This window comes from Anastrepha obliqua, chromosome 4 (genome assembly GCF_027943255.1).
Source record: "Anastrepha obliqua isolate idAnaObli1 chromosome 4, idAnaObli1_1.0, whole genome shotgun sequence".
In the NCBI taxonomy this organism is placed as follows: domain Eukaryota; kingdom Metazoa; phylum Arthropoda; class Insecta; order Diptera; family Tephritidae; genus Anastrepha; species Anastrepha obliqua.
In genome coordinates, this window is record NC_072895.1 from 120,310,692 (window position 1) to 120,330,510 (window position 19,819).

At 41.7% G+C, this 19,819-nt stretch overlaps 1 protein-coding gene across 1 annotated transcript; it reads left to right on the forward strand.

The window, feature by feature from the left end:
• Positions 1–850: 850 nt before the first annotated feature.
• Positions 851–6,234, forward strand: LOC129244391 (uncharacterized). The gene has a single exon (XM_054882013.1). It carries the CDS (start codon positions 851–853, stop codon positions 5,987–5,989), a length of 5,139 nt encoding a protein of 1,712 aa, XP_054737988.1. The 3' UTR covers positions 5,990–6,234.
• The last annotated feature ends 13,585 nt before the right edge of the window (positions 6,235–19,819 follow it).

The window sequence follows — 19,819 nt, forward strand, 5'->3', positions numbered from 1 at the left end:
TCGCAAGTGATTTCGCAAGTTTTGCATAGACACATACGTTTGGATTTCGTTACTCTTCTTGTTTTTCACTGCGCAAGATATACACCCCCAATTTTCTCGGTTTTTTTCGTCATCCAAGAAAAAGGCTTCTTGGATCAAACATTTTGGCGCCCAACGTGGGGCACGTGTATATCCTGCATAAAGTGAATTGCTTTATTCTTCATCATCTAACGGCTGGAGCAATAACAGCAATCAACCAATCCGCTAGAGCAACAACAACAATCAACTAATTCGCGTTGTTGCTGCATTGAAACCTCTTGCTAGCAGTTAATTCCTATCGTGGATTTTTTCTGTTGCGCATATTTTTGGCAAGCACAATACATTTCGTCGCTCCAAAAGGTCGAATTCACCGTTGCCATCACTACTTTCGCTGCTCTCACACATTGAGCTGCGTTGTTTGTGCATTGTTCGCATTTTGTTTTGCTGTCGCTTGCTCCAACATTTGACCGCCAGCACAGCAGTCAGCTACCCAGCAGGAATCAATCAACCAATTCGCGTTGTTGCTGCATTGTAACCTCTTGCTAGCAGTTAATTCCTATCGTGGATTTTTTCTGTTGTGCATATTTTTGGTAAGTACACAGTACATTTCGTCGCTCCAAAGGTCGAATTCACCGTTCGTTGGAGACGTATACCGCTGCGCTAGTGAACAAGCCGTTAACATCGCGTCGCTCTGTCATCACTACTTTCGCTGCTCTCGCACATTGAAGCTGCGTTGTTTGTGCATTTTTCGTATTTTGTTTTGCTGTCGCTTGCTCCAACATTTGACCGCCAGCACAGCAGTCAGTTACCCAGCAGGAATATTTTCGCAACCATGTCTCTTGAAGAAGGCAAGCGTAAGCGCTCCAACATAAAGCGCAACATTTCGCGTATTAAATCGATCGTCGAAGCGGCAAGGGAGTCAGAGGATAAACTTACCAATGCTGAGCTTCAGTGTCGGCTAGGAATACTGGAGTCTTACTTCAAGCAGGCCTTATCCGTCCAAGCTGACATTGAGGATTTAGATCCACTTGACAACGGCCGCGCAGATCTGGAAGACAGCTACGTAGCAGTTAAGCTGAATATTCAAGCGCAACTTGGAGAGGATGCTAACGGTACAGTGTACTTTCCCGAAACGTCAACAGCAGCAGTTGTTAAGCCCTCGTCGCATCTGCCAAGACTAACATTGCCAACATTTAGTGGCGATTACGCAGATTACAACAATTTTATTACGTCATTTACCCAAATCATTGCTCGCGAACCAAGGCTGTCGAACATAGAAAAATTTAACTACCTGTTGACTTGTTTAAAGGGTCCCGCGCTAGAAACGGTTCATGCATTCCAAGTCACTAGCGAAAACTATCCGAAGGCTTTGGATAGGCTCAAGCAACGGTTCGACAACCCAACATTAATTTTTTTGGAAGGTATTGCCTCACTGTTCGCATTACCGGCACTGGAAAGGTCAAACGCTCAACAGCTGCGCAGTTTAATAGACAAGGCATCGGCAATTTTTAGCTCCTTGGAGTCAGTAGGAACGGTTGCAAACATCGCACATGCATTGCTAATTAACATTGTGATGGGCAAGTGTGATCAGCAAACCAGGAGCAAATGGAACGAGTCTCTGGACTACAAGTCGCTTCCAACTTGGTCACAGTGCACTCAAGTCGTGGAACGACATTGTCAGTTCTTGCACTCATGCGAGGCATCGTCACAACGAAAACCCGAGTCTGGCAAGCAAAATCGCGCAAGCAATCGCATGCAAAATTCGTCATTTGCTATCACTAACTCTAATTGTGTTCTTTGTTCCAGTTCCAACCATAAACTCGTCAGTTGTTTGAGGTTTAAGGAGATGAACACAAATCAACGCTTTGATCTCATCAAGAAGCATGATCTATGCATCAACTGCTTAGGCAATGGTCATAGAATGATCCAATGTCCATCCAAGAATCGCTGCCGCTGTTGCAATCGAGCACACCACACGTTGTTGCATCATGAGAATGCATCTCAACCCACTCAAACAACTCCAGTGGCAGGTCCCGCATTCCAGCCTTCGGGGTCTACTCGACCTACATGGCAAACTTCATCTCAAGAATCGACAGCAACCCACTCGCACATGGGTGCATCGGAAGGTGGACAGGTGATTCTTGCAACGGCTATGATCCTGGTCAAGGACGCTACGGGTACGTATAAGTTGGGCAGAGCCCTCCTAGATTCATGCTCTCAACTTAATTTCATCACTGAGGATTTCGCGCAAAAACTACGCCTTCGACGTGAGAAACATAATGTGGGCGTTCGAAGCATTGGAGACTCGCTAACCAGCGTTAAGGCGCGTACGACCACGACCATCAAATCGCGCACTTCAGCCTTTCAACTGTCACTTCAATTCGGAATCACCTCGCACATAGCATACCAGCCAGATGCCGAGATCGACACGTCCGGTTGGAGCTTGCCAGCCAATACCAAATTAGCAGACGAGATGTTTTTTAAGCCCCGGCGCATAGACCTGTTGTTAGGAACAGAGACCTTCTTTGATGCTCTTGCTGTTGGCCAAATTCGACTGGGTCCAAATTTACCGACGCTTCAGAAGACGTTGTTTGGTTGGGTCGTCTCTGGTAGGTTTCGAGGTGACTATAACGTGACGTCATCATCTTGTCTGCTGTCAAACGAAACCTCAATCGACGAGAATTTGCAACGCCTATGGCAACTGGAAGCCATCGACACGTCACCAAAACCAACTCAGCCAGACCATCGAATTTGTGAAGAGCATTTCACAAAAACAACTCATCAAGACCACACTGGTCGAATTACTGTAAATCTGCCATTTAAAGACAACCCAATTTGTCTCGGAGATTCCTTCGATATCGCTCGTCGGCGATTCCTTGCGCTTGAGAGACGTCTTCTACGTTCGTCCGAAATCCGTCCGCAGTACATTGCCTTCATGGAAGAGTACGAAAGTCTTGGCCACATGTCAGTAGTAGCACACCCCAACTTGAAAGAGCCACACTACTATATGCCACATCACTGCGTGCTTAAACCTAGCAGCACGTCAACCAAATTGCGAGTAGTGTTTGATGCCTCGTGTCGCACCTCAACACAAACATCATTGAACGATCATTTGTTAGTGGGGCCCACAATTCAACAAGATTTATACATGCTTCTATTACGTTTTCGTCTGTATCGTTTCGCCATCACCGCAGATATCACTAAAATGTACAGGCAATTACTCGTAGAAAATAATTGTCGACAATTTCAATACATACTTTGGCGAGCTTCCCCAGACTCAGATCTCCGCACGTACCAGCTCAATACTGTAACATACGGAACAGCTTCGGCCCCATACCTTGCGGTACGCAGCCTACACTACCTGGCAGACCAACATATGGCAGAGTTTCCGATCGGCGCTTCAGCAATAAAATCATCCTTTTATGTCGACGACATGTTATGTGGTGCCGACGATATAACCACGTTACACACACTCAGGCATGAAGTTGTTGAAGTACTCCGTCGTGGACAGTTTCCAATATCGAAATGGCACTCAAATCACCCAGACTTCAAGGAAGGTCAAGCAACAAAGGAGCTTCATATCAACGACGATTTTGTGACCAGTGCGTTAGGAGTAACATGGCATCAACGAAGCGACGTATTTTCGTTCGGCTTTAACCCGAAACAGCAATACAATTCGGTTACAAAGCGGACAATATTGTCTATTGCCTCATCGCTGTTTGATCCACTTGGCTTGTTGTCACCATTGATAATCACTGCCAAGATTATCCTCCAAGAGCTATGGTTATTGAAGCTCGATTGGGACGAGTCTGTACCTCAGCACCTACAACAAGCTTGGACAAACTGCTTAGCATCATTAAACTCGATTTCGTCACTCATCGTGCCTCGTTATTGCTTGCAACCAACCGTACGGAACATACAAATACACGGGTTTTGCGACGCATCAATTCGAGCATACGGTTGCTCTGTATACATACGTACGGAAGACTTGGATGGACATATTGAAATTCAGTTATTTACATCAAGGTCAAGAGTCGCTCCAGTCAAAAGGCAGTCGCTTCCCAAACTTGAACTTTGTGGTGCGCACCTTCTTGCATCTCTCTACGCAAAAATAAAAGATGTTTTTACTGATCAACCTCTAAGCAGTTACTTTTGGACCGATTCACAACTAGTACTGCATTGGCTTCAACAGCATTCAATAACGCTTTCAACTTTTGTAGGGAACAGAGTATCGGATATACAAGAGTTGACTGTAGGTGGACACTGGAGATACGTACCAACGCGCGAGAATCCTGCGGATCTTGTATCTCGAGGCTGCCCTACTGCAGAACTTAAACAATCGAATTGGTTTTCCGGTCCAGCTTTTTTGTTTCAAGATCAGACTAAATGGCCAAATCAAAAACCACCAGTTGACCTCGACGGAGACGTCATCAATTCGGAAAAACGCAAAACGACACTTACCACAATGATGGAGACAAACTACATTCTCAACATCATTAATGGCATTAGCTCGTACCCCCATTGCTTACGTCTAGTCGCCTGGTTATTCCGGTTTTTTGATTCGTCCAGAAAGAAATCAAGGTTCACTACCGCTTCACCATCGCCTGACGAATTGCGACGCGCTTCACATTGCTTAATATGGAACATTCAACAGCATCACTTCTCTGTCGACTTTCAGTTACTAAAGAAAAATCGATCATTAAAAAGTAATTTAAAATTTTTGACTCCATTTATAAACACTTCGACTGGATACGAGCTTATCAAGGTTGGTGGCCGTCTGGACTACACCGAATTACCAGACAGCCAAAAACACCCATTGCTGTTGCCCAGTAATTCACAATTTATTTTGACGTATGTACGCCATTTACATCTTCGCAATTACCATGCAGGCCCAAAAGCGTTAGTTGCCTTGATCCGCCTTGAATATTGGATTGTCAACGCCAGAGATTTGGCCCGTCGCGTCGTTCGTTCGTGTGTGCATTGCGTTCGATACAAGCCCACCTTGCTGCAGCAAGTAATGGGACCCCTACCAAGAGAGCGTGTCCAACCAACACGTCCATTTGAACGCTGCGGAATCGACTTTTGCGGACCAATAAGCACTTACCTGCGAGTCCGAGGAAAGACACCGACCAAATCATACTTGGCGATATTTGTTTGTCTTGTCACTAAGGCGGTTCATATTGAGGTGGTCTCGGACTTGTCTACAAAAGCATTCCTGAACGCTCTAAAACGTATGGGTGGTCGGCGAAAGATGCCGTGCCACATTTTCTGCGACAACGCCACGAATTTTGTAGGAGCATCCAACCATTTGCAAGAGGTCAAACAATTTTTGTTCAAGCACGAAACCCAGAACGAAATTAACAAATATTGCTCTTCCGATTTTATTAATTTCCATTTTATCCCACCTAGGGCACCCCATTTTGGCGGCCTCTGGGAAGCAGCAGTTAAAAGCGCAAAGGGACTGCTCTATCGCACATTGGCTAATACAAGATTAACATATGAAGAACTGAGCACTGTAGCTGTGGAAATAGAGGCCATACTAAACTCGCGTCCGCTCTCACCGCTATCATCAGATCCCAATGACTTTGAAGCACTCACTGCTGGACATTTTTTGGTCGGGTCATCGCTACGTGCCCTACCCGAAAGCTCACTCGAAGAGAGAAATATCTCGAATTTGGATCGATACGATATGATTACGGCCATCAAGCAGCGCTTTTGGCGCCGCTGGTCTTCAGACTATGTCAATGAACTACGCTCACGAGTCAAGTGGACGACACCTACACCCAATCTTGCAGAAGGTACGCTAGTGATCATCCACGACGATAACCTCCCACCACAACGCTGGAAGCTTGGTCGCGTTGAGTCGACCGTACGTGGACGAGATGGTCACGTTCGAGTTGTGCGCCTCCGCACTACTAATGGGAGCTGTTGCCGGCCTGTTCACAAACTTGCCATCCTGCCAGTGTATTGAAGGTGCATCCTTTCAACGGGGCCGGGATGTTGGATCACCCTTTATACTTAAATAACTTACACCTAATTAACACTCAATATGTACAAATAAACATCCACTCATTGTAAATTTGCATACGTACACACACACACACACATAGTCAATATTACTTATTATTGCTCTCTAATTCTCTTTTAGTCTGATAAATCTTTCGCTTGTAAATAATTAGCATGAATTTCAATAAATCATTCTGGTCTTATCGCTCACATCAAGCAGTTCACTACAGTCTTTTGGGTTCGCAAGTGATTTCGCAAGTTTTGCATAGACACATACGTTTGGATTTCGTTACTCTTCTTGTTTTTCACTGCGCAAGATATACACCCCCAATTTTCTCGGTTTTTTTCGTCATCCAAGAAAAAGGCTTCTTGGATCAAACATCCACCTTGTTCAAGATGGAGCAGTAGATTGGCGGACGCCGCCTTAGAATGCTGAAGATTTATCTGAAGAATAATCATCTTCGATAATCCTCTCCAGCATCCCAAGGTCAGTGTCCTCACTTTCCGAGGCCAGAAGCCTCTCCTCCTCCGCCCTGTCGAAGAATGACCCTATGCTAATAACAGACCCTGGTCGTGAGGGAGCGTCACCAGCACTGTCAACCTCCGACGTGACGGAGTCTATCTCCATGTCCACAGGAGCTTCCTCAACTGTGGGCCCTTCTTCCTCCCGCACCTTCGGAAGAGCAGAGGCATCCGCTCTGGCATCGCTTTGGTAGACCTTAAGGACTACCTTTTCGAAACCATAGCTTATAACCCCTTTTGTTTCAGCGAGAGGGCCGAGAGATTCTGCATTCAGCAGAAGCAGCGCTTGCCGATATGATCTCTCGGTCTTCTCCACCATAACCACCTTCCAGTTGTGCGTGGGGAGTTTCGGGTTGCAGTAGCGGAGGATTTCCTCCATTCCCTCGGTGGTGGAGGGTTCGGAAGGAAACCAGACACGTGCTCGCGGACGCATAGGTAGATCCTTTTTATCCACCGCTTTCAGCTTAGCTCCCTTCCATACCTCTCCCACCAAGGCCACTGCCGCCCTGTACATATTAGCCGACCGTTCGTCAGCGCAAAGAATTCTTTTGAACATGCCGTAGTGCCATCCGGCACTCTCACAGCAGGGGGGGGGTCCAGGGTTTTCCCTTACTACCCTCATAAAGACAGCGGAGATGGCGGACGCTACTCTCTTCCACTCCTCCCTTGAGATGGCGCCGTCCTCTCTAGCGCTGTCCATGACTCCAAGAGTGATACGGCCTGCCTGTTTAGCGACTTCGCTAAATGATTTGGGTATGCCGCCGTCAGTCCTGGGTCTCTTTTCGAGGGAGACATCCTCCTCCTGGGATCGTTGTCTTTTTACCCCCGAATCCCCTTGTGGCGCACTCACACCCTTTCCTCTGTCCTCTTCCGCCCTCCGTAGAACCTTCCTGGCCCACTCAAGCGTCTGGGAATGTTTCTCAGATAGCTGAGAAGCATTTTGGTCGCCGTAGCGCTCCAGGATTTTGGTCGCGAGACGGAGGTCGGAGAAGGACCGCTTGCTTTGCCCTCTCTGCCGTGTAGGCTTAACAGGGGGTCCCCGAAGAGGCAACCCCGAAGCCCCCGGAAAACTGATGGAGGACCCCTTGCTGGTACTGGCCACCCCGTCCAGTACTGCTAGATTAGGAGATGCAGTCGGTTCCGCCTGCAGCCTCCTACCTACCGTAAGCGGGTTCCCGCTTGTGACCCCCACATTCTTGCTGGAAGTCGGTTCCGACTTCCCCTCAGGGTCCCCCTCTTGTTCTGCTCTGCTAGTCGCTTCCGACATTTTGCTGCCACTGGGAACTTCAGCCCTCAGGGTAAGACCCCGGGAGAATTTACGGGGAGGCGATTTCGCCCCTCCTGTCCTACGAGAGATGGTTTTGGGGCTCGGTTCCGAGTTCCCGCTGCCATCCAAGGTTTTTGACGTTTGTTTTGTTGTTTGTTTTGTTGTGTTTGTTGCGTTGGTGTTCATGTTTATGTTAATTGGGTCCCCACTCGAAGCCGCTATCCAAAGCCCGTAGAAGTGTAGTCGTCCCTTAGAGGTCCCATGGTTGTCTATGCCGCAGCAGGGAGGCCATGCGAGGGTTGACGCATGCCCTCATGAGGCATGCGTTCAGAGCCAGACCGGACGCAAAGTCGGGAGTCCTCTCAACCGCACCTACACCGCCAACCAAATGACGACGGGTTTGGAACGTACTCCGAGGCCTGCCAGGGTTTTAACGGGACGGGGGCGGTTACGGCATTAGCCCACCAGCCATTTCTGTTAAGTTTCACCCTAACATACTCAGGTGGCAGAATGCCGCAACCACCAGCACAGGTTCAAGAAAATTCCAAATCGTATAGAAACTAGAGAAGGTCCAAAGACGAAAGCAGGGGTCGTCACCGTTCGGTTGTCAGAAAAGGCCGTTCAGGCCGCAGATCATTTAGCGCTATCCAGGGTGCACCACGCGGAGGCGATCTGCTCTACACCCCTAGCTTTCCTGCGTGTGAGCCGGTCGTCCAGTGACCAGTGACAGCTACGAGTTCGGAAATTGAATGGCGAGAAGTCCAAAAGACTTTCTGAGTCCTCCTTCTATTGTATTGAGACAAAGGGTTTTCGAAATAGAACATAAATAAATGGACCTCCAACTTTTCTGCGCTTTCCTGAGAAGTAAGTAACAGCAGTTCTCCTTTAACAACTGTCAGGGGGATGCCGATGACCGGGTAGGAGGTCTTTGAGGCCAATTAAGTCCCCTTTCTGGCAAGTTCATCAGCTATTTCGTTTCCCACTATTTTCCTATATCCTGGCACCCAGATCAGAGAAATGTTACCTGAATACCCAAGGGATTTGATCTCCTCCTTACAGGAGTTTAGTAGTTTCTTTCTACACCATTGCGTCGTCAGAGCCTTGATCGCGGCTTGACTAACGGAGGAAATGTTAATACTTCCCTCGCTTCCGCGTTCCCTAAGCATTTTGCATGTCTACAGGATCGCAAAGACGTCTGCTTGAAAAATTTCAGTATTCGGCTGCTTAAAGGAGATAGATAAACTGGCTGATTTAGAGAAAACCTCTGCTCCGATGCCCGATTCCATCTTGGAACCGTCAGTGAAGACAAAGGTCCAAGCTTCGGTGCAGATTTTTCGCTATGAAAATTAACGTTGAATTTTAATGGTAAATTTTTCTTCACTAATTCCAAAAACATTATATCCTGTGCCTTAATTAAAAATTAATTTTGGATGATTCATTTTGGGCCACCTTATATAAATACCAACCCTCGTATATACATATAAAACAATTTCGAGCTAAGCCTATCCAGCAGAATACTTTTTCTACTCGCGTCCTCGAATATTATCAATCAAATTGATATAAACACAATTATTGTTAAATCCAGTAAGTTTTAAGCAAATACTATGAAATGAGTGCCATGCTATTCTATCAGCACTCAGCATATCATAAACGAATATGAATTTCTAAAAAAACGGACAAGAGCACAAGGAAGACAACTGTTTGCCAACACCTGTTATCGCAGAGCAAACAATGGCATATGTGTGTGTGCACATACATACATACATACATGGAATTTTCGATATGCTACGCCTATCTACTCTTATGCACGCCTAGCATATATGTATGTATCTATCTATGGTGAAAATGTTACTGTACATATGTCCAACAAAACAATCTATCACCCAAAGTAAACCAACAATCGGTTCCTAGGAAAGTAATTACTATATTGAAAGCCACACAACGCCACACTCATCAAGAGTCAATGGAAAAATAAACAATTCCAAAAGTGAGTGTGTTTAATAAAAATAATAATAATAACAATAAGCTTCGTGATAATACGGCGTGAACGTAATAATTACTTAAACGAAATAAATATGAGGGGGAAAGAAAGCAAACGGGGAAAAGCGCAACACACACACAACGGCGGGTCGTGGATGTGTAAACATTTGGGGCCTCACAGAATAAGCAAGTTTGTCAACCTTTGATATTTTAAGTCAACACCTGAGTATGATAGCAGCAACAACAAACATTTCCACAAACATGAAGAGAAACCAAAAAAAACAACAAAGTAAGTAAAGGGTGGTTAAGTTTCAAGTGCCGGTGTTGACTTTGAGTAAAATACAATTTTCTTAGGAAATTATTGTCATTTCTTCTTATAATGAAAATATTGGTATAGTTCAATTACGCATGGAACAAAATATCGGCCAAATGGCCGCCGCGGGCTCGGCGGCACACCTCCATCCGATGGTCCAAATTTTCGATGACGCTGAGACATAATTGAGGTTCCATGCCGTTAATGTGCCGAATTATCTCATCCTTTAGCTCTTGAATTTTTGCTGGCTTATCGACGTACACCTCTTCTTACAAATAACCCCAAAGAAAGAAGTCCAACGGTGTCTAATCACATGATCTTGGCGGCCAATTGACATCGCCGCGACGTGAGATTATTCGGTCATCAAATTTTTCGCGCAAAAGAGCCACTGTTTCGTTAGCTGTGTGGCACCGTCAAGTGGCACCGTCCTGTTGAAACCAAATATCGTCCACATCCATATCTTCCAATTCGGGCCATAAAAAGTTCGTTATCATCTCACGATAGTGAACACTATTCACAGTAACTGCCTGACCGGCCTCATTTTGGAAAAAATACGGCCCAATGATGCCGCCGGCCCATAAACCGCATCATTCATTGTTGCCATTTCCTGCCACCAATCTGACCATTGACGACGCTTGAAATGGTCAAGAAGCTTTAGTTCTTGGGTCAGTTGCACAATGTCAAATGAAATGCTGAAAACAGCTTGAAGTTTAGGTGTGGTTCACATTCAACATTGGCCCTTAAAATTTAACCACCCTTTATTATTTAACGTTAGATACTCTTGTAGTCCAGTGAACCACTTTTACCCTGGCGGCAATCACCGTCACCGTCACCACCAGTGTTGGCCCCATTTACACGAACAATATTCGTCAATAACAAATACAATAAAATTTTATAAGCATAATTTAGGGGGTTGGCGGAAAAAAGCCTCTATGGAATGTCTGGATAGGGCAAAGTCTATGTGCATATATTTTCCACTTCTCTTTTATTGTGATGTATAATATTTGTGAAGGGTGACAGTGCAATGCATTTCAGGCGCTCTTTCACGCAAATTATAAGATATATGATTATAAGATATTTTCGGTAATTTTCTAACAGAGTGCATATACATATGTACATATTTACATATCTATCTCATAATTTCTCAAGCCTTGGGTTGGACCAAAAGTTACAGATTTCAACGTTGCTTCATCCTTGAGAGTATTTCTGGCTGTGGCGCAACAATTGAACAAACAAGGAAGAGATCGGCGTAATACGATAAATTCGCTCGTTAGTAGCAACAAAAATGGAAAACAATACAATAATAAAACGAAAACAAATGCCTCTAACTACGTCAGGAAATCAGCTGATTATGCCGAATTCACTGATAGCAGAATAGCGGTTCGCCGATGTCATCACCTTCTGAATTCACTCCAGCGTGGGTTCCCTCCTCATTTCTGTGATGTTCTTTGTGTTTTTTGTTTTTTAATTATTTATTTATTCATTAATATCTATGTATTTTGTCCCCTTAAAAGTAATCCCCATGAGATATTATGCATTTATGCCAACGTTTTTTCCAATCTTCGAAGCACTTCAAAAAATCATTTTTTTTTATCTTGTTCAGCTTCTTCTTCGATGCCGTCTTTATCTTGTCAATCGTAGCGTAGCGTCATCCTTTCATGGGCCTCTTCAGTTTCCGGAACAAGAAAAAGTCACAGGGGGTCAGATCTGTGCAATACGGTGGCTGTGGCATCATTAGTGTGTTGTTTTTGGCCAAAAAGTTGCGCACAAGCAACAATGTGTGAGCAGGGGCGTTATCGTGATGCAAGAGCCAATTTTTGATCTTCCACACATCCGGGCGCTTCTGGCGGATTGCTTCGCGCAAATTGCGCATAACTTGCAGGTAATATTTCTTATTGACCGATTTAACCTGTGGCAAGAACTCATGATGCACAACGCCCCTGTAATCGAAGAAAACGGAAAGCAAAACTTTTACATTCGACCGAACTTGGCGCGCTTTTTTCGGTCTTGGTTCGTGCGGCAGCTTCCATTGAGATGATTGAGCTTCGATTTCCACATCATAACCATAAACCCGCCATTTCTCACCAGTTATGACCCTCTGGAGCAAATTTGGATCGTCGGTCGTCGCGGACAGAGTCCAACGTCTCATTAGCAATGTTCATGCGATGCTGCTTTTGGGCGAAATTGAGCAGTTTCGGTACGAATTTTGCGGCGAAATCATTGAAAAAAAAACAAAAAAACAAATGGCACGAGCCAAGCGATATGTCTAAGTCCTCAGCTACTTTTCTAACGGTGATTCGACGATTGGCCAATACCATTTTCTTCACTTCATAAATTTTTTCATCTGTTGTTGAAGTGCTCGGGCGTCCGGCACGCTTTTCGTCGTTCACACATCTTCTCGGCCTTCTGAGAACATTTTGTACCACCGATAAACGTTGCTTATTCCAAAGTAGCTTCTCCGTATGCCACAGTCAACATTAGGAATGCATTCATCAAAAATTGAAATTCGATTATACGTAACCTGCGAAAATTCAAAATTCGCGATACTTTTTGAAAACACCTCGTAGATAAGCAGGAAAAAGGTCGAGAGTCGTTTGAAAAGTTCACGTAAAAATAAAAATTACTTAATTGTTCATGGTAAACTTTTTTTTTTAATTTATAGTCTTCTTTTAGGCTTCTACACTTCGCCCAACGCAGTACTAGTTTATTGATCCCTTCCGAATGATAGTATTTGTTCAAGTCTAAAAAATAGCCATTAGTTTCTGCAATCACTTCCGTTTGAATGAAATCTCTTTCCCGCTTAGTCCGAGGGATTCGAGGCAGCCAAGTCTGGAGAAAAGGGGGTTGTGAAACGAGTTGGAGTCCTTTTGAATTAGTTTTGCGACCACAACTGCTCAAGCGTAAGCTGGTGCGTTGTCGTGATGGAAAAGGAAAATAACTCAACTTCCTCGATTCAAACGCATGCCAAACACAAAGAAATTTACCGATTTGGCTGAAACTTGGTGTATATTCTTCCAAGAGATACTACTAACTAAAAATAACCTCGATAAGCGTCAGTAGTGTCATCTCTCTGACTTTGCGCGAACTTTGCAACGAGTGTCGTTCAATAAATCAGCACTAGTCACAGGATAAGCTTGTTTTTTCGTTCGTATTTTGTGGCATGAAGAGATTTTTGTATGAATAAACAGTAAAAGACTTCGAGTTTTCTGAATTAAAACATAAAAGATCGTTTAAGTAAAGCGTTTTTCAGTAAGAGCGCTTCAACTTTTCTTTTGAATAAAACACAAACGGTTTGACTTTTTTAACTAATTTTTCTTTTATTATCGAGTTTGAACATATACATTTAAGTGTGAAATTCGATTTCTTTTGCATGACCACCGCGTGCACGTTTTACGAAGTCCAATCGTTGAACCCAATTTTCGACCACTCTTTTGCATAAATCGGCCGAAATTCCAGCAATTTCGCGTTCAATATTGGCTCTGAGCTCACAAATCGTCGCCGGCTTGTTACTGTAGACCAATGACTTCACATAACCCCAAAGAAAATAGTCTAGAGGCGTCAAATCACACGAGCGCGGCGGCCATTCGACCGGTCCATTTCTGGAAATAATGCGCTCATCGAACTTACTCTTCAACAAATCAATTGTAGCGTGTGCTGTGTGGCTTGTGGCCCCGTCCTGTTGAAACCACATGTCGTCTAAGTCCATACCATTCAATTGCGGCCAAAAATAATCGTTTATCATGTCGCGGTATCGATTTCCATTCACAGTAACGTGGCGATCGTTCTCGTCAACGAAAAAATATGGTCCAATTACGCCGCCGGCATGTAAACCGCACCAAACAGTAATTTTTTCGGGATGCAACGGTGCCTCATGAATCACGTGTATTGCCTTCTGCCCAGTAACGCATATTTTGCTTGTTGAGAAAGCCATTGAGCCAAAAGTGAGCTTCATCACTGAAGATGATTTTTTGGAAAAAATGCTCTTAAAGTAGTAGCAACAGAACGATTATTTTCATAAAAAATTTGCACGTTTTGCAATCGTTGCTCAAATGTGTAGCGTTCCATGATGAAATGTATACTAATGAAGTTCGTTCGCCCTCCCTATCGGGAAAAAGTTGAAGCGCACTTATTGAAAAACGCTTTATTATAATTTTTATTGTCGGCATCTTTTTCCAAAAAAGTCTTACTGAAGCAATTAGTGCTTACAATTTAAAACGTATTCCATTAATTTTTTGATATTAAAATACTTTTGAAAACTAATAAATCTTTTACGTTCAATCTTTTCAAATCACAAACATTTTCTCTGCATCCATCTGAAATAGTACCCATGCAATGACGTGCACACATACATAGACATCTATGTACATACATATACGAGCACTCCAATAAGCACAAGCTATTTTTTTGAAGAATCTCAAAAATGCAATCAATCGTTAAACTCCAATGCCGGCACTCAAATCAACGACAATTTATGCTTCATTAAATCTCAAAAAAAACACCAAGAAAAAAAACAACCCAATGGAAAATTATCAGCACTGAAATAAACATTTCTCAAAATGCAGCGATCCAAGCGGGGGAGCAACCATATACTTGCGAGTCGGCAGTGGGGGACCAAACATTAATCCAAAGTAATGTTGCTTGCATTGTTGTTGTCAACACTGGTCGGTGGCAGCTTGGCGAGCTCCTCGACGCAGTGTTGGCGCTGCAGCTAAGCGCAAATTTTTACGATTACGCTTGTGACGTTTATGAGGCCTCTCAGCTTCAGCTCAATCACCCTCCTGCGATTGGCAGCAGTTGCACTTCATTGCCTGTACGGTTGATATTTTTTTTTGTTTTTTGATACATTCAATGTTTATTTTTTTTTTTTGCTGCAGCGGCAGCAGCAACAACCACTCAGCGCCACTCGGCGGCTGCCGCAAGTTGTCATTTGCCGTTTCTGGCAATTGTCGTTTGTGTTGTTGCACTTCAAATGTTTTCGTTGTTCTTGTTGTTCTTGCTGTTGTTGCCATCGTTGTCGCTGCATTAACGACACGCCGTTGTCGCGTCGAGTGCCGCATAAAATCAATCATCGTGCCACTTAATGAAATTAATAAGACGAATAATACTGTTGGCTGCGTGGTGGTGGTGTTGTTGCTATTATTGTTTTTTGTTTTGAATGCTTACAAGCTTGTTTAAGGCGACAGCAACTGCCACAGTTGCTGTTTACGACCCACGGTCGGGCATTTGTCTGAATTTTATTAGTATTTTTGTTTGGACTTGAAGTTGGTTGATTTTTTTCTCGAATTTTTACTTTTATTTTATTTATATTTTTTCTCTTTTTCCCCTCCTCTTATGCATTGTATGTTTATTATTTAACTTCGGTGCTTCTCCTGACGCGTGTGTCGCGTCTGAAGTGGCCAACCCACACGAAAAGCTCTCCAGCAGCGTCACGAAAGCCGCAGCAACAACAAAACCAAGAAAATCAACATTGGCCGCAATGAAAATCTTGAAAATTATTTCATTGTTGCAGCAGCAGCCGTTGTTGCATACAACTTGGCGAACATGCAACTGTTTTGTGTATTGTGTGTTGATATTCGTATTATGACTGCGTGTATGTGTGTGAGTTAGCTAACAAGCAACGGAAATGGCCTGTTGTTGGTCTGTTGCAGCTGGGGCAAATCCAACTGTGCCACAAAACTGATGGCTTTAGGAGCGATTGTTGTTGCTGGAATTTTTTTAATGATGCTGCAATTTCTGTTTCTGTTTTGCTTGACCCCAAATTTTCATTCCACAAATTCTATATATGCGCATACTTGCATAGAATTGCCACAATTCTTCAATTATATTTTTTGTTCCTTAGTAGATTTCGAATACTGCGAGACAATTTATTTATTATACATTTACATTTTTTTATTTTTTTTTAACTAGAGGCATAGGCCACATATTTATGATGGCAGTGCAGTATTTTGGGGATACTAAGAGGGATATACAATAGACGACTTGGGTCACGGCAGTGAGAAATTAAGTTTCATAGTGTCCAGCATGACTTAAACGTTTTGAGGAGGATGAGTTCGAAAGGAGTGGGCCTACAGCCCACTTATTAGAGCTGATCCCAACGCAATATCGAAATGGTGTCAAGAGTTCTTAGAGTCAGCTAGATTGGTCGTAAAGCTCATCCACTTAGTCGTGTTCTAGCTCTGGAGACTCTGCACCATTCGCCGCCACATGCCACATGCCACAAGCCAAAGTGCCGTTTTGATATGAGATCCTCATTATGAGACCCTCAACGGGCAGATATTTACAGCTGTTATGGCGATTTCTATTCTGTCCATAGTTGGGGGTTGGGAGTGAGAGGGACGTGAGAGATTCTTTGATTTCGGTGTGTAGATTTTGGCTCTATAGCAGTGGAATAATCGCAGATATTTCGTAACCTACATAACTCCGAAATATGAGCGGTTAGAATATCTCTCGAAGTTAGAGCTTCAGAGCTTACTTAGATTCACAGAAGACACAAGCAGCCTACTACAAGGAAACGTAAGAGTCAAGCTCCATCTGGTACCTTTAAGGACCAATAGGTCGATGTGATGGCTTTCAGCCAGCCAGCTCAACCTAACCTAACCTATCTGCACAGAAATAAAAATGCATTGAGTTTTTGTTGCGGTATGGACGATGTCGATGTTTTACCCATTCAGCTGCACATTTTTTATATCTTTTTTTTTTTTATAAAAAAATGTTAACGACATGTTTTATATAAGCTTAGTAGATATAATTGTATAATGCACCGCATTTCTAATACAATTTTTTTAAAATAATTTTTTTTTTTTGAGTTAAATTATTGTTTGGACGGCATGTGTCTATGACATGATGACCACAAATTGATTTAAATTCTACACATTTTTTTTAAGCTACCTTTTTTTCATAGTAAAACGTTTTCTGTAAAATTAAAGAAAAATACATAAATAAGTAAGAACGATTTTGAATAGTGAAAACTTTAATTCAACATTTTCTTTAAGATGCAAATAAGAATAAAATTTTCTTTAAGGATCTTTTTTAGTTAAATTCTTACTTTGTCCTCAATGTATCTAAGCTTTGATGACAAGAAGTTTATTCAAATTGTGAAAAATATTTCACAAAAAAAATATAAAAAATTGGACACCCAGGTGCGCGCCACGACATCACATTTCGTGCAACTAGTAAACAAATATGCATTTATCACACTTTTATTTGAAGTTTCTCAAAATTCTTAAACTTATTTGCCACTGCAATTTTTCTGCATATACTAAAAGCTTTGTTTTTGCTTCTGCTGCTGTTGGTGTTGGCTACGAACAAATGTTGCCTTCAAGCGCTTTGATTACAATGAGCCAATATTTATCGCCCACTTAGTTTGCTTGCCTGCCTTATAGCTGCAATAAATGCGCGTAAAACACAAACAATAGACAACAACAACAACAACAGTAATATGCAGTATAACAATAGCAACAACAGTTGTGTATAACATTGTTCACAACCGAATAAAAAGCTAAAAACGCTTGCGAACTTGGTAAACAAACATTTTGCAAAATGTAAAACAAAAACACAAAAAAAAAAATCAAATAAAAATATCAGAAACAAAAAAACTAAAAACAACATAAATTTTGTGGAAAATTGTAGATTTCGTAATTCTGTGATTAGTTAACAGATTAGTTGCTGCTGCTAGTCGCCATTGTGTGGCGATTGTCTTATTTGAATTGGTGTTGTTGCTTTTTCGCTGTTGATTGCCTGCTAGCAATTTACTTCGAAAAGTCACAGTCAGCGCCAGTATGCAGCCGGGCAGCGTCTATGTATGTACAACTTGCCGACCTTTCTATGTGCGAGTGTACTTTTGTTGCCTGATGCTGACCTTGGCGTTGAACATTCTCGCTTGTTTTTGCTGCTATTAAACTTTATAAAACTATTTGCAATCTTTTTGCAATCTATTGTTGTTTTGCGCCACTCATTTTTGTTGCGGTTTTGTCATCCTTTTATATACAAATGTGTGCTTGTATGCATGTATATGAAATGATAGGTGCATACATTTGTATGTACTACATTTAATTTTTACCAATTTGGCTCATTTTGCGCGAATTTTCCCCTCGTGCATTGCTTGAATACTGAAGTTTAAAGTTGAAGTGATGGCTGTTGCTGCTGTGGTTTATGGAACATTTCAGACATTTTTGGTGGTATCATCAGTTGGTTGTTACATTAGTGTCAATATTTCTGCTGTTTTATTTTTTAAATAACTTATAAAAATTTTGTATTTTTTTATGACTAAATGTAAGCAAGCATGTATGTATGTTAACTAATAGGTTATAAATAAATAAAATAAAAAATAAATGGTGCGGCCGTTTCAGTTGGACAGAATGCAAAAATTTAGACACTTTGGTTGAAACAGTTTACAACACAGCAAATTTCATCTAAATATTATATTTGAAAATTCTTTCATTGAATCATAGCAGCAGCATTGGACCATATTCCTGCAAAATTTCATGTCTAAACCTTGAAAAACCAAAGAGTTATACGATCTGAGCATTGAAAAGATTTTTTTTTTAATTTCCTTTTTTAGCTAATTTAGAATTTTTTGTTATGTAAGCGAATTCTAAAATATCCGATGACAAATCTATAAGCGTCAAGCTTTCGCATTATGAAATATTTTTAAAAATATCAGAGTTGTTTTCGTTTTTTTTTTGAAAACAACAACTTGGTGCATTTAAGTTTTAGCTTTCGCGATTTTCTCGAAAGATAACTTTTTGCTTGATACTCGGAATGGAAGAAGTATACATTTTTTATTGTTAGAATTACGTCGATATCTATTGCAAATATAGAGTTATCACAATCTGAGTGCTTGATTATCTGCTTAGAAACAGGCTTATTAAAAAGAGAAAGAAAAAACTGAAAACTAGATTATGATTTTTAAAAAACCTCATAACTACTTAATAACTACTTAAAAAAAAAAATAAAAGTCTACGATTTACTGGCTTTCCAAAATCTATGAACATACTTTTTTAGAAAGAGTTTTTTAGGATGCTGAAAAAACTAGATCTCACTTAAAACGTATTAAAGATAAATCACAATTTTTAATTCTGAAAACAAAAAAAGCAGGAAGTTATTCAATACCGTGCGAAAGTACTGTTAAAAAGTTTAGTCTATTTTTAGTAAAATGAGCATCAGAAAGCTCTGGAATTATATATTCCCGAAACTACTTTAAAATTATAAGACACAATTTTTACTAGAGAAGAAAAAAGTTTTCGAATACGGTAAATTTTAGCAAATTTTTTCTTACATCATTAACGAATATTTGCTAAAAATTTTCTTTTTATATTAGTTTAGGTTTAGTCACAGTGAAACTTCTTCTACAAGGTGGCGCAAAATTAATCATGCATTTTGTTTTCGAATAATAAATAAAAAAATGATTTTGAGTGCTGTAAATCTTTATTTTGACCTTTACGCACTCCATTGATTGTCTGTCTGTTTACTGCAACTATCTAGTTCACAAATTTCAAATATGATTGACCTAGGACGTAATTAGCAAAAATTATAAATCTTTCGATAGGGTGATTAATTTTGCGCTACATTGTCTAAAATTAAATAATATCAACTAATAGTTTTTAAAGAAAAAAATGTTATTCCATTTTTTATTGAAAAGTAGCAAAGAAGTTTGCAAATTTCAATCAACTTAATTTTGAGATTAGTTTATATTTCAATTTCATTCAAAACCT